We start from the raw sequence: 24,447 nt of genomic DNA on the forward strand, positions 1-24,447 counted from the left end.
TTATCACATCTCGAGGCATCCTTTCAGATAAGCCCCTTGCCAAGGTCTGTTGTCTTTTTGTTTCTTTATTCGTATTGCCTCAATGTTGACTCTGTGTTCCCGCGCATGTCACACAATAAGAAATCCGTACTATGGAAGCGCCATATAAAAGCATTGTGATCGACCTTGTTTTCGGGTGAACCATGTGGCAGCAAAATGGTTATCACCATTGTTTATTGGCGTATTGCGGGGGCATTCTACACGTTATATGGAGTGTATGCGCTCATGATGTCCACGTGAACAGGTTACTCTGCGTTGATAGCGACAAAAAGAAAAACTTTATCACGACCAATTAATGCGATCCACCATCGATTGCCAGTATAGAGTTCAAGCGCAGCATTCGCGACAAGTCCACGCTGGCCTAACGACTCAGTGGTGTAGCCATATCTACATTTCTTTCTTCATCGACTCAATTGGAACTGCTGAATTTCTCCTAATTACCTTATTTCTGCTAAGGGAGATAGAGGGGGAAGCGAAGGCCGGAAGGTTAGCTAGTCTTTGTTCAGTTTGCTACCCTACACTTGAGGAGGTGGATGTGGCAGTGCGAAAGAGAGAGAGAATACAACAGTTTAGATCAGTCACATGCACTGGACAAGGTGCCACGTGTCATGTGCCCATGTGCCCTTGTAGGATGATGAATGATGTGACCCGCTTAATAACAGAACTGGTTGCCTGTGGTCTCTCGACCTACTGCATTTCACACGTCAAACAGACACAAACTTAGCAGGTATATTTCCATAGCCTCTACCCTCTGCTGGAAAAAATTAAGACGTTAGATTTATCAGTAAATACGCGCTCGCTCCGCCATATCCTGCCATAGCCTTCTGGTTAGCTTAGCTTGTTCACTCTTCAAAAAGATTGCACCCTTAGGGGCTCATCTTGTCCAACAAAATTAAGGGTCATCTATCTTGCCCGCATTTCCTTTCTTTAACGCTGCGAGACCGGTACTTCCAGGTCATGAACGGCATGCGCATTATCAGCGTAGCATAGCATTCTCGACAGGAAAGAAGCGAACGCAGAGTTTTCAAGAAAGGAAACGCAAGCAAGGCAGATGACGATTGTCGTGGTGGGACAACATAAGCTCCAAAGGGCGCAAACTTTTTTTTAAAGTGTATACAGCGAGCCCTTGAAAGGCAAAGGCGCACGATTCTAACCTCGTATCAGAGTTAGCGTTACAGCGGAGGTATTAAATGAACACTGAAGCGTGCAACAGTAAATCAGTTCGTGCAAGCAAAGCATTCCTCCACGACTATCTTTTCGTTCATATGGCGGATAAATGTTACATCTGCAGAAAATGAAAGCCAACCATCGCTTTCTTGAATTCCCCATCTAAGCCTCAGTGCCTGTACGTTATCGTGACGTCCAGGAATTCAAAGTATATTTACTCCGATAGCACCAGGGGGCGCGCATGAACCATTGCCGCCGTTGTGCTCTTGATGGCACATCAGCGTGGCTCGCGCGCCATGTGTTGAAGGTCGTTTGTCGGAGGTCACGTGACCTGCTGCAGGTGCGCGCTGGCGAGAGTGAACCGTGCCGACGGCAATATTTTGATAAAAGGCCTCCAGAGACGCGAGCGGCGACGCGCAGTGCATTTGGCGGCAAAAACGACAACGTCAAGGCACCCTCACTCTCCGCTCAAGAGGCTCGGCATCGTTCCCCTTCCGATGCTGGCATGAAAGGCGCGCGCGCAGACACTAGCGTTCCTCCTGAGCCGCCATGTAAATACACTGGCCTGAGCAGAACGGAAAGTAAAAGTAAGGCTGAAACTCAATGCTATACCAATTAGCCCATTCGTCTGTATATTATGGGATGTGTAGCACGTACAGGTCGCGCAAGACCGAGAAGTGCCTTGCCTATACGTCTTATCTGCCGTCTTGCGTGGCGTTTTTCAAGCAAAGCTTGTATACGCTAGCCATGCGCCGGCGTTGTAACGTTAAAAAAAGATATCCACGAAGTGAATGATGATGAGTGGGCGAAGCACCGGGGGATCATTCGGGTAAATCACAGCTACGGACGAGAGATAAAGAGAGCGCGCGTCGGGAACGAGAGAGAAAATTACACCATCTTCCCGTAGGGGAACCCTGAGTAGTATGCGAAGCAGCCATGGGGTCGACTCAAGGTAGTTTTATCAGCTGTATAAACTTGGACATGCAGCAGCACCAGCAACGCGCAGAACTGTTGTCGACGCCGTCGACGTTTTGTCCGCGTTCGCACCGAACGCGCGCAAAGTGGAACCGGAACAGGAAGTGGAACCGGAAGTGGAACCGGAACCGGAACGCCATCTAGTGAACACTTCATAAAACTACAGGTGGCTACATACTACATCGCAGGAAGGACAGACCCACGCCCTAAGGAGCTTCGCCCCTAAAACAGCTGCTCTCAGAGCTGCTCGAGCGTCGTCGTCTTCTTCCGCAGCTGGCTCGTTGGCTCGTGCTCGGCACACGCTAGTGCCACTGCTCCCGCGTTCGCCGTCGTCGTCTTCTTCCACAGCTGGCTGCGTGGCCTCTCATCATTCCAGCGTAGAATTTCACTTCTCTTTGTCAGCGTAATGGGGAGGCCGAGTTTACGGGGGTATGAGCCATTGCTTAAGGGGTATGATCCATTCATTGTCCTACGTAACGGACATATTTAATTGTGAAGCAATTTCGAAGAATCGCAAGCGGCAATGGCGGGTGAATGCTGCGAACCACGCCACCGAGCAAACTCGAGACATCGAACGCAAGCGACAACGGCGAACTGCGGGCATACCGTCAGTGACGTCGTGCTCTCCGTCGCAGCAGAACGTGTGTGTAACCTGATAATTGAGAAATAATTTAATGAACCCTCGGGATTAACCCAATCATAAACACCGGGGCCGCTTATGCGTTTCAGCTTCACTGGTTAACCATCTTCGCGGAGTTCAAGTCATCCGCAGGCGGCTCGTTGGAGCCCCTCGGTTTACGCTCGTGCTCGTGCTCGGCACGCGCTCGTGCCACAAACGAGTCAACACAAGCTTCGCTTGCACCCCTCTTCACGATAGTGGAAGGAAGCTCAATTTTTGCCCTACACACCACGTGAAGCAAAAGTAGTTTAATACGTTCATGGGGCGTTGACAAACCTTGGGGGCTTTCCATCGGTCTTATTCAATCTCATTAATCTCATATCGTGCACCATCCAAGCGCGATGTCTGTAGAGCCGCTGACAGCGTTTCTCATTGCGCCAGTGTTGTGTTGCGCCTGGTCATTGCCAGGACGCTGTTTCTCTTGCTCACATTCAGTCGCCTAGCGTGCTGGGATGGGCTGACACATGTCGTCCCCGCGCATGTGGTTAGAACACTATCCAGGGAGCTCGAGTGCGACGCTAAACCTTGTTATCACCATCAATGCTTCGCCTTTCAGGCGAAATGCTCATCTTAATATGGAGGATTCTTAGCCTCATTCCAAGCACTTTCTGGTACTTGGGCATGGGGTCCTGTCTCCCTTCGTTTAAGACGTTTTCGCGAAAAGTAAGCTTGTGACCGAAGGTTGCATTGAACCTCTTTAAGCACAGCACTTTGATGCTCTAACCATAGGGGCATGACCGGTTTTTTTTTCGTTTTTTTTTTTCTACACGAGCTTCTCTCGATCATGCCAAAGCTAGCTAACTTTTTGAGGCGTGTGGCGCGCGTGTCACGTGCCACTTTCTCATACTCTTCTCTCGTGACAGCTAGCGCTTTGAGACGCTGTGTTAGATTGCACCACCTTCGGGATCGGCCCACATTGCTGAGTATTTCCTTTCAGCAGCTTACGCTACGTGAAGTAACGCGACAACGAAGCGCCTTCATGGTCGGACCAGGTCGAACAGGTTTTAACGTCTGTTTGCCGGAGTACAAATGCCATAGCCTTTTTAACTGAGACCACGTTGCATCGACATAGGTACGTTTAGTTGTAAATGACGTCACGATCCATGTTTTTCTGGCCTACGCCCATCCAGCACCCATGTGTAACCCAATAATCGGCATGTCCTAAACCCGCGTCGAACGGTCGGAGTAGAAATGATGCCGTTGTATTGCTATTATCGTCTCACACACGCTAGCGTCACCCGCCTTGCGCAAATACGTTCATCCACCTTCTCCATCCACCTTATAAAAGTCCACCTTATCCGTTCATTCCCACAGTGCGTCGGATCTGCATATTTTTTTTTTCGTATTCCAGCCCGTTCTTGGTGCAAGTGCTCGAAACTTCCTTTATATTGAGTAGCTGGTACTGTATTTTCGTTGCCAAGTAGAGTTGTTATTCACCAGGAAGAGCTGGTGTGGTAAGTTACGGTCAGAGGTGGCGCCGGTCCTCCGTTCTTGCGTCTCTTCTGGTGCACCAAGCAGCACCTAACGGTAATGAGTGGCTCGTTATCGCAGAAATATTATTTATTAATGTAGTTTAGCTGAAAAGGACACACACTAAAGAGAAACACTAAGTCGTGCTTAAGTTCCGTTTGCCCCGAAGCCATAGCGGATGGCACTGTAGTAACAATCATTGACGATCACAAAATGTCTGCTTTTGATATTGCTTGACCTTCTGCTCGTTTATACAAGAAAGGAAGAGAGGTCGATATCCGTGGCATCTAGGCGTCGGGGCCAAAGCACGGACGAGCCGTCGAAAAGTGCACCGCCGTGATCGGACGCTTGTTCCGAGATGAGCTTGTCTGGCATCGTCAGCTCCTGTTCGGGCTAGAGGTGAAAATATTCTGAAATTTCACATGCCGAGACCATGATCAGACTATAAGGCTTGCCGTAGTGGGGGACTCAGGATTAATTTTGACCAAGTCTGGGGCTCTTTAGCGTGTAAATAAATTTAAGTGCACGAGTGTTTCTTATTTCGATCCCAGTGAAATGCAGGTGCCATTGCCGCGATCGAAGCCGCGACTTCGAGCTCAGCAGCAACGTCATAGGTATTGGGATACCGTGGCAGGTTGCTAGGGGCTTGACAGTGGTCTTTGCTTGTCACGAGAGACGCAATTTAAATGTCACTTCATCGTATCTGCCATTATTATGCGATAAAACAGCTATAGACGATGTTCCTCTCGTCTCCGGCGCGGCTGGTCGCTATTTTGCGATGACGTCACTGAGCTTCGAGGTCTTCCATTCGTTCGTCGGTCTGACCCATTCTCTCGCCGGCAGGAGAACCTTGAAAAGCAGAACAATGACAGCGGCATTTCTACATCCATAAACATTTATTGCCAACGAGCTACTATACAATTACACTGTTTCTGAGGGCACAATTGCAGCGCTTGATAGCGCTACCGTTCTGCCACTAAATGGGGACGTCTTTCAAATGGCTTAACTCTTGTCGCGTGTTATCGCCATTGATATCAGTTATCACTCTCGCCGGCGTCCGTACGCGGTAGCTCGAGAGAGTTCGCAGAACTGCTGTTGGTAGGTACAACAATTTTCTTATTGTACAATTTTTAAGAATTACCTGTGGCAGACAGCACAATTCTAGTCCTTTGAGCTGCATTTCTTTAAGAGGTGGACATTACCTACCCAAGAAACGTATAACCGGCTAATAATAAAATTTCAATAGTTCAGTTCTTAATTACTTTGCGGCACATACTGAATATATGAATTGTAGCCGATGGCGTCTTCGTCCCTTATCACCGTTCCAGAACAATGAACAAATATTGTAGACGGTTAGTTCGCAAGGCGAGAATATACACTTTACAGTGCATTCACTTAGAACAAATTCTCAGGATTTCACCAGTTTCGAGATAATTCCAGAAGTGTGGGACAAAATACGTTGGCGTTCCATCTATGTTTTTCAACCCTTAAAACGGCGTTTTGTTAAAAAAAGACAATCAAGTGGAACGACAGTGCATTTTTACCGCAAGTGTGACGGCGCATATCTCCAAATCTGTTCTATTCTCAAAATTCGTTCCAACTGAATATGCATTGCAAAATGTAGCATATCATCATCAAGCAGCAGCCTATATGTATGTCCATAAATGTAGCATATATTTCTATGCATTTCGTCGATTGCAGCATGGGCCGTGAAATGATAAATTAAAACTTAATAAGTGAAAATTGGCTAATTAGTCTATTGTGCGTTTGCCAAATTGTTTGTTTCAAGTAACGCCCCCTCTTCGAGCGATCCAGTTTAATGATTAAATTGCGCTATCTGCCAGAGGCTTTTTAAAACTTCTGTTTGGTCTAAAACCCACCTGGTATGAACTGTCCATAGATACTTCAAACGCTAGGCTTTAAATTGTGCAAGGAAAACGGGTTGATCATCGAAGCTCCTCCTTGAAACCTTGAGAATAAGTTGTCCATCACTTTAAACTACAAGATATTTTCTTCTTGAGCAGCGCGTGTAAGGTATGAGCCGGGTGTGGCTACCGCGGGCGGCAGCGTTGTATTTTCATTTCCCCTTTCAACATCGAAAATTACTATATAAAGTAAACAGGCAACTATCCCTATGCCCTTTTTGTGGTTTCGTTGTATGTTGGATACGCAAAGAACAGTCGAGGCATTCTTGTCACGCGTTCGATGAACGTACCCGCGTCCTTGCTGTTTGCTGCGGAGGAATAGTATTTTAACACTGTGACCTGGGATGTCTCCGTCTATCGAGGTTGCATCAGCTAAGCCTTACTAAAGTGTGGCGCTCACTTGGTTTTTGTATCGTAGAGAGTAAATGATTGTTGCAAGGCTGCTGGAACATTATTGTTAGCGGGATGTCATTGGTGAACGGAGAAACACTGAAACACTTTCTAGAAAGTGAGAGCAAGATGGCCCTCCGTTTTGCGAGAAGAAATATATATAATAACCGATTCTGAGACGTCAAGCGGGGTGCGTGGCGGAAACGGTGAACGTTCTTTCCGCAGTCTATTCTTCGAGAGCCTCCCTTATAACTCAGCCGATAAGCGTTATCGAGAGAGAGCCTCCCTCAGAAGGACAAGCCAACTTGGCTCTATCATTCGCCGGCTTGTGTTTCTTTATCTGTTTGACGCGCGCACTAAATGGTTTCACTAAGCTTCCCGATAATGATTGCGGCGGTCCCATGCGAGCAAAGTGCAAAGCATTGTCTGAGCCAGAGAGGTCATGAGTCACACTGAGATGTCACCTTGTGAGCCCACTTCTTCTGAATCTTAGCACATGGTACTCAAGCTTGACACGGTTGACCAAAATACATGCGCAGTTCTTGCGCCTGTAGCACTGATAAGTCTGCGTTAATCTTTGCACAGGGCCCGTATCTCAGGCTGGTTTCCCTGCGGAACCATATTGGTAGACAGCGCTTTCTCGCCAGAATCGTCCAAAATCAGAGTTCAAGCAGAGCGACCGATACTTCGCATTTTCTAAGTGCAGAGCTTCGCAAGCGTGTCCAAGTGGTCCGCCCTGTTTTGTGTAAGGTGCCGTTGCTCACGTTTTGCTTTATTTCGCACTGATAATGGTATTCGCGGAAAACAGCGCAATTGCATTATCTAATGAAATCTGTTAAGTATGCGGTCAACAATCTCTCCACAGAGTTTCAAAACTTGCTGCCAGGTTTTGTTCGGCGTACACTTTACTCCACTATTTATGCGAATTCGTTGCAGCGATCAGTCTCCCCTGAATCACCTGGACAAGGAAACGTACCAATTCGTGGTATTACATTATCTTTAAGCGGTGCTTCAAGACGACATTGGTATAGGGACGATATATGGTTCGAGACGAAGCGGTTCACGACAACCTGCAAGGGAAAATGAAAGCATGTAGCATGAGCTTGTAAGACCCGAAACAGCCTATGGCCATACAGATTTTAAGTGAGTTCTTATTACAGAGTAGTATGTTGCGAACGTGACACCCCCTCCCACTCCTCCTCCCCCCTCTTTGTATAAATACCTCGGTTTGATGTTAAAAGCAACTTTTCTGTGTACGTGGACAAAATACAGTCTCTCCATGTTTGTTCTGATACAAAATCACTTTTATTTGCCTAAACACAGACGATGAAGGGGATACTTAAAACACAGATTTTAAGAGGTAACATAGAGTAATGGGTTTGCACGTTGTGACGCTGCATCCGGTATTTTCACGTCATCTCGCGGAGTTCGAAGCACGCTTCGTGGTTGATTTTTTTCGTGTTCGACGACACAGCAGCACAGACCAGATTACTGACAGTTTTCTCGAAAGCTGTCGCGAACGAATATGATTAAACCACTTCCACTGCTCCTAATTCATCTGACGTCATATCGGGGATGAACATTTTACGTAATCGCCTCCAAGTTAAATTTGAAAAATATAACAGGAAATGTGCAATATAATGTACAAGGAATCACAAGAGGATGTACCACTGACCTCAACAACAATACAGCTCGATCGACTTATGGGTTCCTGTGTCTGAGGATAAATTCCCACCTATAAGACTGAATTATCATATCTACATACGTAGAGGTCACTCACACGAACTTCCTTGGTGCCGTTTTGTGTCGGGGCATCTCGAAAGACCATCAAGAATACTTCTCACAGTTTTAAGCGGGACCGATAACTTAAGCTTGTCAGATCATGATTACAAAGGGTGAAGCTGAGGCCGCGGGCATAATCTGAGGCTTATGTAAAACATAAACTTCGCTAACTGTGCTGTTTTTTATTGCGCCTATTACTTATCACCGTGTGACAGCCAACGTGTTTTTTGTTTTTTTCTCGTGTCAACTTTCTGGTCATTTGAGTTGTGAGGCCATGCTTCCAGGAATAAAAGCTTGAATAAATGGACCAATCGTCCAGTCGGTTCAAGGCATGCTGGAGAGTCCGGCGCTGTTCCTCGAAACGAGAACAGTGTCAGAAGCGATGATGGATAGTCTCCCCACATTCTCACTGGGCGCACAACATGGGTGAGCAGGCTAATTTAATGCGATAGCTCTAAGAGCTAGTCAATGCTACTGCGACCACCAACCGATACCGCAGCGCTACGTCATTTTGACACAAGCTCTTCTACGGTATAACTGAAGGCGACAGACTTGAGTAGTCGACTGTAGCCACACAGTGTCTTGTCTATCGCGTATAACGCTGTTTCATTACGCGCGGAAGGCATTTTATACGTTTGCCTGCGAACGCTATTGGCAGAAGTAACTACAACTTTTATTTGGCGTTTTCATGCTGTGTGCTCATTTGTTGTCAGGAAATCTGAAAAGAAGATGCTTGATCAGCGTCTTCCTCCTTTGCTTCTTCTTCTTCCCGGCGATCCTGGACACCAGTATCTGTTTCCGAGTGTCTTCGGGCGCTTCGTCGGCCTCGGCTATCCACCGTCGGATGTAGGCCTTCTCGATCTGGCGTGTCCGTACCACTTCCGGCGGGTCGTTCGGGCGCGCGAACCTCAAGTCCGCGTGATGAGCGGCGCCCGGGATCATGAGGACCACCACGTCGTCCGATGGGGGCTCGAGAACGCCCAGCACTGACCACGGGTCGAGCTCGCCGTTGCTGCAGGAAGATTGGGGAGATTAAGCAAGCGTAGAATTCTCACGGAGTGAAACGCGTCAATTTAGGCCTAGCTAACTTTCCTTTCCGCTGTCTTCAGTGCGTGTTAGATCGGTGTAGCTTCGGCTCGTATGCTTTGATCAGAGTTGATGCCACCTTTAGTGACCAGATGCGTAGTGGCATGACATCGCACTCTCGAGTAATTGCGCTTATTGGTTTTTCCCACTTTAAAATGTCCCTGTCGCGTTACATTTTATGAGTATGGTACACACAGTGCCTTTATGAAAGAGAAAACTTGTGGACTGTGGTCTGCAGCGGCTATTATTGCGACGCTACTAGGCGATTGGAAGAAGCTTTGCTATAGCGGCAACTACAGATGCCAATTTCAGCTTTCCTTATTCGACCATAGTATCTTCCGGTCACCGATTTGCTGACTCTCGTAGTGTCGAGCCTTTTCGTCTTTTGGCCGTGCGCCGCAGAGCGCTGGTACGTCACGCGCTCGCGCGTTCCCTTCCATAAATGCGTTGTGTATATTCACAGCGTTATATGCATAATTGAAAACGCCGTGCTTATGTAGCTTCATCCCTTCACGCTTTGCGTATTCGGCATGAAATAATTCTTCTTTCCGATTGATATACCAACTACTAAAGGGATTGTTTCGTACGCTAACATGCGTGCTTTACCTACTACAACGCCTGTTTAATTGTGCTTTCATTTTTGTCTTGCAACTGGCCACGTGGTCCTTTTTCAACTTCTGCTAGGGCTCTAGTGTCTTGCTTCTGTATAGATAGAACAATGTGCAGTCGACATCAAAAGTGTACAAAGAGCGTGAACTGCGAAAAAAGAATCGTGTTCCTGGCATAGTTACTGCATGCAGCCAATAGCAATCACTGTTTCGGCCGCGCGGGCTAATCTAGACTGCAAATCACAATTCTTTTAACACGAAAGTGTTTTATGCCGGGGTCCACCAAGACTTCACTGACGTATTTCCGTCACGGAAATACGTCATAGAACATAATACAAAGAAAGAAACCAGAAGAAAAAGTTCCACAAACATGCAAAATTTGGAAATCGAACCCACGACCTCTCGGTCCGCGACGATAGATCGCCGAGCGTTTAACCCATTGCGCCACAAACGCATTTGCAGAGAGCTACACAGACGCGCCTTATATATCTAATACTCCTCCGTGTACCCGCGCTCTTGCTCGGGGCGGTGCCGCCGCCTACGAGCAGAAAAGAGAAGTACTGCATTATGACACTAACGCGCACCGACAGTGAACGCTTCGGTGGTCTCAGCACTACGACGCCTCGATGCCAGCATTCGAAGGGACGCTGGCATCAAGAAGCACTACCAACGCCACCTAGGTGGCGTTCACCGTACTCAGCACAGCGGAGCGTGGCCTCCGCAATTAGCTCTGAAAATGTTTCTGAAGTTGATCGCGGAGGCTGCAATTACGACGCGCTGTACGCGCTGATTTGACTCGGTGACGATTCAGTTACGTGATTTGTCTTGCGCGTTGTATTAGTGTGTCAGTTACGTGCTTCGTCTTTCGCGTTGTGCTAGCGTGTGCAGCGTAGTGCAGCTTCCATATGCACGACGGTTGCTCATGGTCATCGACGTTGGTAGTCGTGATGGAGGAGACGTGCCACCAGGCGTCAGCGTGGGTGCATCAACGCCTAAGGGCGCTTTAGCCACCAAACACCAATAGACATTATATATCAATGTGCAATAAACATTACACTACTTCTGTGAAGACACGTTTCACTTTCGTGTTCTATACCGATTCCTATATAAGAGGGATCAACCACATTTTTTCCTAGATTTTGCGCTCCAATACTTTTGACCTCGACTGTTCCTGCGCTAATACAGGGTGTCCCAACTATCGTGCACCAACATCTAAAAATATGTAAATGCCACAGTAGCTCGACAGAACCATGGTGATGTTGTTTTCCATCGCTTGGCGATACTCAGATTATTTCTTGCATTTCGCTTATTACATAATTAGTCTTAACTAATCAACTTCTCAACCATTATAATTAGATGAAAAGTGTCAATGATAAAATTGTAGAGCAACATTAAAAACTCCCCATACCACTTTAAGTTGCTCAATACGTGCTATATAAAAGTTTTTCCGAGCGTGAAAGAAGCCCCCGAATCCACGCAAGGTACGTGCCTCGAGAGGCCAGTTGCGCGGCTTTCTTGCGTGTATTTGGGGGTTATCACGCTCGAAAAAACACTTCTCTATAACAAGTATTGAGCAACAGAAAGCTGTATCGGGAGTTTTTCATGTTTCTTTTCGTAATTATAATATTTGAGAAGTTGATTGACTTAATTATTACTAATTACGTAACTACGTGGAATGCAAAATATAATCTGAGTATCTCCAAGTGACGGCAAGCAACATTACCTTGGGTCTGTCCAGCTACGTGGTATTACCATATTTCTAAATACTGGTGCGTGATAGTCGCCGCAGAATACTACGTCTCCTGGGGACGTAATATTCTACGACAATCACTTTAGGCGATACTGTCGCCTAGGCGACAGTATCGCCGTCAGGCGCGCGCTGATTCGCTGGTCGAACAAAATTGGATGAGCTGATTGGCTGGTTGAGCACTACGTCACGCGAAAGCGATAGTATCACCGAAGTGATCGGTTGAAGAATACGTCCACAGCTGTCTCGCAGCGCTCAGACTCAGCCAGGCTGGCGTTCTGGCTTCCACTGCTGGTGTGAGCGTTGTGCACATAACACATTAGCATTCCTGCTGCGCTGTTGTGTTCATACTACACCGCGAACGCCAAGCTCGGTTTACGTAATGCTTTCTTGGGACGCTGCCAACGCCGACGATTTTCCTTCGATCTCATCTCATGCACTACCGAGGTGCGACACGTGCACATCAACCAAGACGTGCGCGTAACGCCACTGACACGTTCCTCGTGACGCCAGCGTTCTGAGACGCCTTCAGCGCGACGCCATACCTTGCTATCACTTTCAGATGCTTCGCCTGCGGTCGAAACTGACGATTTTCTCTCTAGATTTCACTGTCTCGCTCTCTCTGGTCTCAACATTCCTCCGGCCGCGCTCACCTGAAGATGATGTTTGTAGCCGTGTCAAAGCTGTCCCCGCCGTAGAGCATGATGGTGCGGTAGAAATCTGGCGTGATGCCGAACTGCTGCTGGCATCGCTCCCTCTCGGCAGTGGCGTTCCACGTGTACGGGAAGAACATGTCGGTCACGCCAGTTACCGCAAGTCGCCGTCATCAGTTCGTTGCAAGTCTGGGGAGAGGGTGAGACGGCGTGATTGGGAAGAATGATGTAACGTTCCAATTTCAACTTGATTCGTTCAGATGATAATATGGTGGAATGCGACAATGACAAAGCGTGGTCGATAGGGCCTCGGTATGGAAACAAAGAGCAAAAAAAAGCAATAGGTATATTTGACTAAATACAGGGCACACATGCTCAAAGAGCCTTAGCAGAGGCGGGCTTAAACATATAAATATATAATCCACCCCTTGCCTTGGTAGTTCGCATGTACTGTGCAAGTTTGCATCGTCCAAATAACACCTTGTCTTTCTTGAGGTAAACTATGTGAGGCCTCTATTGGATTATTCGCAGTTACGATGGAATGCACGCGTTTTGCATGCCGTGTGGCCTTAACAGCTGCGATAAGGCATGTATACACACCACATTCGGCTCGAATGTCGCAAACTTATTTAAAATTAAACGAACAAAATTGACACTGTGCCCTGCGTTCAACGTACTGAAAGACATATAACCCACGTAACTTGCGCTTTGCAGGCTATTCTCATTAGGAAAAAAAAACATCCCTTGTGCCCGCACTGCCTATACGTCAGATACTGTCATGCCTTGAACTGCGACACGTATTTGGCCCATTGAGTAACGGTGTCTGCGCGTTTCGCGCAACGAAGGCACGTTTAACCTTTCGAGACACTGGTCACAACTAGACACGTTAATTAGTTTGTATGTCGTGTGTTGCGGTTTGTTTTGTGTATGTTGTGTTTCTGTGACGTGCACTTGACTCGCGCTCTGCATATAATGTCATTTTTCATCATCCCCATCTGGAGTAGCATACCAGGCATTGCGCCAGGCAATCCCCTCCTTCATTCGTTAAAGGGCGCTGTCTCTCTGATTGAAGTAAATTACAAGTACACTCCGAGTTCATTCTTAACATCACCCAGCAAAGCGCGTGAAACAATCTCGAAGATGATGTGCACAATTGCGGCTCACCTGGAAATTGTAACTAGTGAGATTACGTTCGTAGATGAGCAGGTCATTGCAGCTGCGCTGTCCGGTGCTGTTGAACAGGACGTTCACAGCCCTCGCAACAGCGTCCACCAAGGCCGACCTGTTGTGGGCTGGAGCGTTCACCAGGCCTTCGCACGCGGCCTGTGTACGGAGGAGATTATTAAGGTTTCTTTGCAAAGAAACATCCTGAAATCTTACACCCTTCCATTGATTACTCAAGCTAAGGATTTTATGAACCAGTTTTCTCCATGATTGGCATCTATCACTTTTGAATACATTGCAGTGAACCAATGCGCATTCAATTTTAAGAGTCCGAAGAGTCCGAATACACGACTCAAAAGTGCAATAAGCCTAAATACGTTCCGGTTCCCATATACAAGCTTTGTTCGCAATAAGATCAGAAGAACAAAAGGTGTGAAAAATTTAGCGAAACAAGAAATACAAAGAAAAATGCCGCGTCGAGATAACTGAAAAGAACAATAAGAATGGCTCAGAATTGTGCAAAACAAACGACGCAAAAAAATATAGTAAGGAGCGATTTCGCGGTAAATGCGAGAGGAATGCGTCGGCATTACGTCGTATATCTCTGAAGTCCTGGATCCATGATTTAAACCGCGTTCACCACATTGCAAACTGTTGTTCGGGAGCTCAAGTGACACACGTCCTAGCACACCTGACGGTGGTCCGGAGCAGAGCACCGTCAGTTGCAATATATGTATGTATATATATACACCTCTGCCACGTGACCGGCTTGCCATACTTCACACACATTAAATTTTTTTCCACTTTGACACTCCTAATGCCAACGCATGAAAAAATGACATTGTTTCACTGATCTTAGTGTGAACAACTTTTCGTACGGAAGCCGAAGCGTCATTAAATTTACTGCACTTTTCGCCGGTGCTTCCGTTCACATCTGTGGACAACATGCACTTTCCCAGCCTGACGAGTTGCTGCCAAACTTTGGATTTATTGAAGCTTATGTAGGCATGTTCCAAAATTATGTTACATGGTAAACTACAATTTCTTGTTTATTGAATGCGCCGCGTGTGTAAACGCGTAACACCATCACTGTAGCTGGCGCACATATGCCACGCGAGTTACGCAGCGCTACTGATCAATGGTGCCGTGCTGTAGTAGTGTGCCACAGCTTACCCGTACAGGATTACCGGGCACAGCTCCAACGAGATCGGAGGGCTCGGGAAAGTTGACCAGGGCCAGTGTCGCGTAGACCTCCTTGATCCAATCCCTGAGGAGCGTGTAGTTGCTCGGGTGCAAACTTTGACAGAGGCCAAACTTCTGCCTCAGCTGTTCGCAGCCAGCCACTGTAAGCGATCACATAAATATTCCTGGACATTTGCGCAAACTTATAGCAAGCTGCGCATCTTAGCTAGTAAGTAGCGTCTTCCCGTATTTCTTCAATTGTGTATTGGCCTGTTCGCAATAGCTTTATTCCTAAACACAGTCTCTAAAGGAGCGGCAACCAGATATGGCGGCTTCATCACCTTTATGCATGGCCTTCTCACGTGTTGCACCTCTCTGACATCTATAGCGAGCGCTGCACCTCTACTCAGCCACGTTCCCACGTTTCAAAAAGCGAGTACTTATCTTCACAGATACAACTATCTTCTCTTAAAATGTTGCGCTAACGGGTGATTAAAACTACTAAACATGATCAGCCATCGCTAAGTACAGATGCGACAACAGAATAAGTGCGTAGGTAGTGTTTTGAACATACGCAACCCAGCGTTCTTCCAGCACACTTATTTCTTCGTCCAGTCCATATTGGGGGCTGTTTAATCATTCTACACTCGAAACGAAGCAACTTCAGATAATGCAACGGGGACGTGGCTGGTTTGTTGCAGCTTCTTGTGAAAAGAAAAACAAAGCGGAAAAGTACGAAGACGGACAGAAAGAAATGCGCTGCACGGATTCGCAAAAGTAGCCCTGCTTGCACTAATAATACGTGCGAACAAGCATACTCTACAATTGCTAGCTAGCTTAATACCATTCTCTAAAATTAGGCCAGAACTCCTCATAGTAAAAATGTCGTGACATGATGCTCGATCTATCCGGAGAGGGAAATTCAAACCAATTGTAATAAGTGCAATGGCATCATTACTCTTGACCACATGCTTTGGCAGTGCCCCGCGGTCTTCGCAGACTGTGACAAGTAACAAGAATGGTGGCGGCAAATGCTACGAAGTGAATCACTCTCTGACCAATTACGGGCAGTCCAGAAGGCCCGCGATATGGCTGAAGGGCTCGGCCTGACAGTCCCAACGTGGGAGCGGCCCGCGTCAACGCAGGGTTGACCTTCAGGACTCAATAAAGTTCTCCATACCATACCATGCTCGACCGCCATCTTATAAACACCACGGAATAATTTAGAACGCCATGTCCGAGCAGTCTGTGAGCTTAACCGACTAAATGGCGTAAGAAATCACAGAATTGCGTGGGACTCAAGCAAGCAAACTTGTGTGTGCGTTATCGCAAAGCTGTATGCATAATGCCCTTGAACCTCATTCCGCATTTGCAGAGGGATTTACGAGCGGTGGTTACGTAGGTTACGTACCAGAGTATCCCAGCTTCTGCAGCTCGGTCCATGATCTCCGGATGGCGGCTGAGCACAGTTCGGATTCCCGTTCGTACGCAGCCGTCACAGCCTCGTCGAACTTGCCGCATGGTACAAGGCCCGGAGACATATTGATAGGAGCGCTAGCGGCGAGTGCCCTGAAAGGTGACACAGAAATCGTAAGTCAGGCTCACGAACACTCTGAAATTTCCGTTGTGTTTTATTTTTCTACGTCTTAAACACCCGATGGACACTCTTCAGGCATAAGCAGCCAATAAAAATGTTTTTGTTAACTGTATGAGTAACTTCACGTTACATTTCATTTATCTGCTATCGATACCTTCCGACGTTACAGAGAGAAGTCGGCGGAACAACAATATAGAAGTTGCAATGATGGTCGCAAATCCAAGCAGATGCAAACTAACATCACTTATAGTTCGTACAAATGCTCTGAAAATTTTTTTATTAAAAGGGTATGAAGCTGATCTACTATAAAAATGTTCCAATGGTTTTAATCCTCTCCGTTCACTTTGCGTACAGGATTCAAAGACACGTACTACATTTTTATGACCGATTTTTTTTAATTATCCCCCATGCACACTCTCGAACTCCTTATAATTTACTGATTGTGTACCGTCATTTCTTTATTTCCTCTTATCTTTCCTCCTATTTTCATTTCCTCTACTCCCTCCTCCTGAAAGAGTATAGGCAGGCGTTGTGCCCCTCTCGGTGGCAGTTGTCACCTTGCTCCGTCCCTATTTCCTCCGTGTCCTTGTGTTTATATGTGTGCATACCAAATAATATTATAAAATCTTAGGCACTTTTCGTGTGCCCCACAACTTCGGACTAACAATGCTTACTCAGAAGACAGAAACAGGTAAGCACTGCCGCTTCACTTATACATTCGGGCAGCCGTACGACGGTGTCGCATCCAATGTATACGTATGACCCGATAGGTCATTTGAACTTTGGCACTTACGATGCTCGTAACGGGTTTCCAATATTGAGTCTTATGCTTCCTGCATCAAAGTAAAACTCTTCGTAGTGCCGATTATGCGGCTATTTATAGTAACTCGAAAAATTCCCAAGCTCCTTCGCGAGCAACAGCCCACGGCTATACGCTTTACCGGCTTCGTGTTTGAGCCGCAAGCTGTGCTCAAGCCACAGGCATTATTATGGCAGCTTCTAATGTTTCAACAAGCGACCCTTTTCACTCGGCCAGGTCTTATAAAAGCATCCTTCCCTACAACGCGTCTCCTATCCGATAACATATCATGCAGAAGGATATGTTGTTGGGCTCGTTGGCGCTTAGTTAATGACATGATGTAGCGCAAGGGCACAAACACACGGAAAAGACATACAGAACGTGACAGCAACCACCAAGAAGAAACACGCAGAACACGTCACAGCATGTGTGACGTGTTCTGTGTATTTTACCTTTGTGGTTGTGCCCTTGCGCTACATCATGTAATTTAGATAGCACATGAACGGCGGGAAATCAGCATAGCAGAGAGAATAACATAAGAAAAGCAATGCATGACAACGAGAACGTGTCACATCTGACCATTATTTTTATACTGTTCCTTAACTTTCTCAGCTATTGCAAATGGATACTATGCTAAGGTCGCTCGTTTGGCTAACGCTTTTCCACAGTTGAATTATAATTTAGTTGTGACCATCCGTCCGCTTTGGCTTAGTGGCGATGGTGTTCCGCTGCTGACAACGATGTCTCAGGTTCGCTTCCCGGTCATAACTGGCGGTAGCATTGTGATAGGGCAAAATGCGAAAATGCTCGTGCTCATCTAAATTTAGGTGCACGTTAAAGAACCTCAGTTGGTCGAAATTAAACCGAATGCGCCCACTGTACGGTGTCTGTTATAGTACGCGTGTTGCTCTGGCATGATAAATTCCACAATTTGATTGTAATATTTGTTCGTATAATTGGGCTTTTTTTACATGACACGCGCACTGACTTTCGCAAACACAGTGTGCAAACACTGTACAGTGGACTTTGCGCAGTGCATGCTGTAAATGGCTTCATTGTGTAATTTCGCTTGCATGAGTGTATAGGCCAGTTGTATGTCTGTGTGTACAATGGCGTGTGTCGTTCCATGTTGAACACATTTCTATAGTATGACAGACCGTCAGTCGGGAAGTCTCCAGTTTTGAAGTCACCAAATGATTGATCTCGACTACTTGAAGCTCTTTGACATGCACCTTAGTCTCACAAGGCAGCTTAATAATCTGCTTCCGTTACTGATGGCGTATAGCTTGACCTTGTTTGCATCACAACGTATACGATAGCCGGGTGAAGCTTACGCAGTCACAAGGTGCGGGAACTTCACCCTGAACCAGGCTGCCAGCATGCCTCCGTAGGAGCCACCGAAGGCGACCACAGCACTCTTCTCGGCTCCGGGCATGGTGTACTTCAGGTGCAGAATGAGGTCTGCGTAGTCGGCTAGAGCTTGTTCAGACGTGAGGTAGCCAAGGTTGTGAGGACTCTGTAGCGCAGTGCGTGCAATAAAATTAGTGAATAAAATATATTGCATACTGACCAAGGGTGTCTGTTTGATCACAGCGCACTCTAAATTGACCGGGTCCGACAGAGTAGATAGCACAAAGCGCTGCCTACTCTGTCTACCAGCGCTGTCTACCCTGCCTGTCCCTGTCAATTTAGTGTGCGCTGTGATCAAATAGACATGCATAACCAACTATACCACCAGTTCGTCCTGAGCAAATTCGTGACCAAGGGAGGTCGAGCAAGATATCTGCCACAGGCTGGAGCCAGTGTTTCGACAAGCCGACTTTTCTTCGTCAGAGTAGCCCTGACGAAGACAGCACCCTCTGTCGAAACGTTGACTCCAGCCTCTGATATACGTTGTCCGACCACTCCTTATCACTTCAAGACTCCGAGGAATCTTCCTTTGAATCAATCTGTGTTTGTGTCACAGTGTTCTTTTTTGGTGTTTCTGTCTCTCATGCTTTCTTTGAGATGTGAAGTTAGTTTCGGTTATCGCAGCTTTTTTTAAAGGCGCGCCATGTTTTGCCGTAGCAGTTTACGAGGACGCCATAGTTTCTTTTAATGAGGCATACTCGTACAATATTGCCCCAGAAGACATGTAAGTATGTTTACCATACACCTGCGAACCCTGTGAACTTTAAGATTCCTAAAATCTCACAGACACAATGCAGAAGAGGTGGGGGGGGGGGGGGGGGTGCTATTCGAACTTTCCTGATTTAGTTTGCCATGGGCGCAGACCTTTTGTGGGATAGATACGCATTTTATTTCTAGGATTTACCTTCAGATGCATCACACAATCCGCAACAAACTTTGAACAGCATTAAACTGACAAGCAGGACCTTGTTTTTGAGTTAACAGTGAATTCTGCATAGATTTAGATGTTGCCAATTTTACCTAGTTTAGAAACTGTCGGACAGCAACTGCAAGAAGCAAGTATCCCTCTGTTGTACTTTGACCACCTGAAGATTTCCGAGAATATCTTCGTGAAAATTATTGCTCTTCCCACTCTGAACATACTTTGTCGTAAATTTTATCGTAAGTTTCGTAAATTCGTAAAACGAACCCCAATTCGCAAACTTCACGAAAGATTCAGGAGAATTTGCAGGCATGTGTTTACTGATAAACAAAACAGGCGGTTGCGGCTCCGAAGCATGGCTTCATACAAAAATCGCCATAAAGCACTTAATGTTCGCGCAATTGGAGTAAGAATAAGTCAGCGGCTTAGCGCGAATGTACACAACTCCTTTGACCGAGGTCCAAACAGCGCGAGAAGAGGGACAAAAAAAAAATAACATGAACGACAAAGCGCTGTCTTCAACTAATGTTAATTGCCTGCTGCGCACGGAATATCAATGCACAGGAAGGAGAGAAAACAAGGGAAACAGAATTTCGACAATGCAAATAGGATAGGATAGGAATAAACTTGTAACCGTTGGAATTTGTCCAACGGTTACATATGATTTCTTATCAAGTGCCACCGCCCAGCTGTGCACGTGAACACCCATCTAAAAATTTTGCCTCTTTATCAAAAAGATTAATTGAACACAGCGCTTCTTCGTTTGCGTTCTTGCTTTTCCCGTCCTTCGAGCTGTTTATACGTTGATATATACCAGCTAGCCCCCATCAACGCTCTAATAAGTCCCTTATTTATTCAACATTCAAAAAATGCAGCCACATTGCAACGGTCGTACATGTTTCACATGCCGGGAGTTCCGTAGAGATTATTGTAGTGCAACTTAGGTTTCAAGTATAATTTAGCGTTAAGCAAAGACAGTGAAAATGTGTCCAGCGATGGCTTATCCACATGCATTCTCCCAAAAGGGCTGACAAGAAGAGCGATGACCTAGGTCAAATGCGAGACACATGGCGTATCTGACGCTGTCGAAACTCAATGCCACAGCTTAATTGCACGTCAAAGCTGAAACTTACCTCATATGATTTATTCCCAAATGGTAGCGACTGGCCATAAAAGCGGTGCTCGGCGAACACTACGAGGGCATTGAACTCCGGTGCCCAGTCCCACACGATACCCTGCATGATAACAAGGCGCGGCGCGTAAGTAACAGCCGGCTGGATCAGTGCGTCATTATTGAAAAACAAAGGAACTCGCGGAATGGAAAAACACCAAACGAAAAGAGCTGCACGCAAGTTAGTGACGAAGGCTATGATGATGCAGGTTTGACATATGTGCTAGGCTTCACACCCATTTTGATTGTAATAACACACCCTTCACACGCGTAAAGATTGTAATAAAGTGCAGGTATTCAAATTCTGACTGCTTTTATTTCTGTAGAATAAAATTATTTACACTGAGAATGCCTAGCGTCGGCGTATAATTTAATGCGCAGTTTTTGAACGAGCTTCAGTCAACAAATGTTCAGTCTAATTTTACTGACGTCCATTAGCAATAAAAACGTACAATGACACAGGAAGTAGCCCTAATTGTTTGTGTCATCTGAAGCTTTCTTTCTTTTTTTCTTTTTACGTTGAAAATCTTTCGCGTAGCCGCGTGGTCATACAGGCAGCACAGCCACACAAGGATGAACAAGCCACGACGTAGTAAACTGTCATTTATTTGTCCTAGTGTCACCCCAGTGTTGCATGCAGTGTTATGATGAAGTAAGACATCGTCCACTCCCTATTGAAATGCAGAAATGATCTCATTGGACGACACTTTATTTGATTTGAACAAAGGTTGCACGATTTATACTTAATACGTTAAATTCTAGTTAGTGTTACTGGCAAATTTCTCATTTAGTCGGGAATAGCTTTAGCGATCGCCTTATGGGATATACTAGCGTTAGCGACGTCCATGTAAGTCCAACCTTTTTACACAGTGGATGATACGGAGAAATGTGATGGGTTACCTAGGTAGTTACAGCAATACATTACTGCGGCCATATCAATTTGCGAATTTCTATCTTTTTTTGTCGCTGTATTAATTGTGTCCTGCATTCTTATTCCTCCGCAGACGTTGCGGTCTTCTTTTGTTCAGCTGATTTCATCGATTCATTAAGTAAATATGGTAATATTGCGCTAATGTGTAGATTTGGTTGCCTTCAGTTGTTCAATTTGTAAAACTGCGCGAAGTTGTAAATATTGTAATTGCTGTTCTTAATGTGGTGCCATTAGGTATGTCTCCTTGAAAAGACTTGAAAAAACTGTCTAGACTTGAAAAAACTGTGTAGTATGTGTGTGCCTGTCTGTGTGCGTGCGTGCAGGCATGAAGTTACAACGTAGCAGCTTTGCGCTGTGAAATCTTGTGATTGAAAGAGGCAGAATGTTTCTCAAGCTCGAATTGCGGCTTTTTTCCTGCCTAGCCGAAGCTGCCGGCAAATAACCTTCAAACTCCAACATCGGAAAGTTCCAAAGCAGCTCACGTGATTTCACTATCTAAGAAATAGAGAGGTTCTCACCGTGTTTACAATGAAGTTTTCCACCTCATCTTCATTTCCAGTGTAAAAAAATATTGGTCCGCCGTCATGGTCCCAATATTGATCAGCCATGACATAGCGCATCTCGAATGTTTTATTGTTGTGAAAGGCAAAGTGGTCTAACTGAAAGAAGAAGGGGTAAGAGGTAAGGGAGGTTAAATTACTCATGGAGAACAGATACGTATTATTGAACAATTCAATCTGTTCCAGAGGTGTGAATAAAATGAAGACTACAGTGACAAGTCACTCGAACGTTTAGGACAATCAACTTTGATTTGAGCGCACGTAGCCAATCCTTGGCTGTTTCAGTCTAGCCCACGTATCTCCATGAAAAACATTCATATACACCATATGCCCCTTATTCATAATCCTAAATCATTATGTGGGGTCCTGTATAAAAGTCCCGCCTGTTTTCATGTAAACCTAGGACTACGGCATGGGGTGTGTGGGTCGGTTTTACATGAATTGGCATTGGTCTCACTCAAACGTTATTTTCATCACTGCAAGGAAGCGGTATTGCATCAGCTTGTCTTACTCATAGGCAAAACGATAATAGTTTTATATTATCGACTTAATCCTAAGAGTCACACGAGGAAGCACTCTTAACTTTTATGTTTAAGTTACGAGCCCACACACACAAGTTACGAGCCCATACACACAAGTTACATACACAAGCCCACTGCACAAGTTACGAGCCCAATGGGACTTACCGCGTGACGTGAATCGATCTTAATTACCATTTAATGTAAATGAGTAGCGTGCTAACAGTGTTGAAGTGGCTCTATAGAGCCACTTAAACACATCCTGAAGTGCCTCAGGATGATGCAATTCTTGCGCCAGTGTCAGTGACCCTATGCTCACTGACACTGGCGTAACAATTGCATCATCCTGATTTTACTAATATTTTTAAGTGTTAGTTGCAGCTGACACGTTCAGCTGAATGCACGTCCAGAACACCCAAAAATGAACAAAATACCTTTGTCCGGAACTTGTACTCCTTGTAAGACGTGTCTATTGCAGCACGGGACACAGAGAGAAAGGCACAAACGGCCACAACTGCGCGCGAAAGGGCGCTCATTGTCGCGTCTTGCCGTGAGAACTGTGTTTCGTCGTTAATTAAGTCGATTCGGCAAGGCTTCCATTCAAATGCAAGTTGTTAAATCACCAGCTGTCACAAGCCACGAGGCTTTCCGGCTTCACGTGTTCTCTCTGCGGGATGCTTCGGAATGCTCCCCTCCGTTGTTGAATCGGGCCGCGCAGTGCGTGCGATACGCGAGGCCATCCGCTATCTTTGCCGCCCCAGGATAAGGCCGTGTTTTGCCTGGATTGGTGTTTGTCGTCATTGTTCTGGCAGAGATAGCAGCCACGTACGCCGACAGCGTTGCTCGGTGTGGTACACTGGCAGTCGGCTCAAGTGGGCTGGGACGTGTGTTATGTCGCTGGAGCATTGATTATGTGTATTACGTTACATTACTACACTAATCCATTAGAACAGTGGAGCGGTAATGTTGTTCAAACTTTCATAGAATGCTACGCAAACTGCAAGTGGCACAATATGCAGTAGCGGCTGTTTCAGTTCGTCAAGGTTCATTAGTTTTCTTTAGTTTTCTTCGTGGACCAGGGTTGCAAAGGAAAGATGGGGCATGTTCTTTAAGGCCATTGAAGGTGATGGCTGATCACAATGTAACTGACTGCCGTTTGACTATCAGTGAAAGTGAGCACCGTTTGCCGGCCACTGTGATTCATTGGTTGTGGCTTTGTGCGCCTTAATATGAAGTCGTGAGTTAGAAGCCCGCGGCGGCTACATTCAATGGGAGCGGAATGCACTAACCCTCGAGTTCCGTGCTTTGGGTGGTGCACGTCATACTTAAATGGGCGAAGTTATCCTACGGCACTCCGCTAATTCGCCTATTGTAAACTTCAAATTCCTTTAGGTTACTAATCCCGAATAATCAAATCACGTAATGACGCTTTTGTTTTTTATCATCTGTGAACATTAGGGACTCTGCATAGACATCCATACGATACTTGTGGGCGGGAAAATGACGTTAAGCTTTATAATAATGTATTCAGCGGTTTCGTGTTCTTTATCCGCCATTCCGCGTTTCTGAGGTGTTACCAGCTGTGTATGTGTGTATACTTTATTGTGTTGGTGTGTCCGAGCTCAGCGCTGCCATATGGCCTACCTTTATTGTTCCTTATGTTCCTTCGCGC

General features: G+C 46.1%; 1 protein-coding gene across 1 annotated transcript in view; it reads right to left on the reverse strand.

Annotated features, from left to right (window-relative positions):
* The window catches only part of LOC119432820 (uncharacterized), a 46,327-nt gene extending 22,824 nt beyond the window's left edge, over positions 1-23,503 (reverse strand). The window contains 10 exon segments of the mRNA XM_049658402.1: positions 9,128-9,439; positions 12,522-12,673; positions 12,675-12,710; positions 13,686-13,844; positions 14,859-15,028; positions 16,279-16,436; positions 18,598-18,779; positions 20,729-20,830; positions 22,216-22,356; positions 23,210-23,503. Of these exon segments, the coding sequence (XP_049514359.1) occupies positions 9,128-9,439; positions 12,522-12,673; positions 12,675-12,710; positions 13,686-13,844; positions 14,859-15,028; positions 16,279-16,436; positions 18,598-18,779; positions 20,729-20,830; positions 22,216-22,356; positions 23,210-23,311 (1,514 nt within the window). The 5' untranslated portion in view covers positions 23,312-23,503.
* Positions 23,504-24,447: the final 944 nt, after the last annotated feature.

The sequence above is a fragment of the Dermacentor silvarum genome, chromosome 11 (genome assembly GCF_013339745.2).
Source record: "Dermacentor silvarum isolate Dsil-2018 chromosome 11, BIME_Dsil_1.4, whole genome shotgun sequence".
Classification (NCBI taxonomy): Eukaryota; Metazoa; Arthropoda; class Arachnida; order Ixodida; family Ixodidae; genus Dermacentor; species Dermacentor silvarum.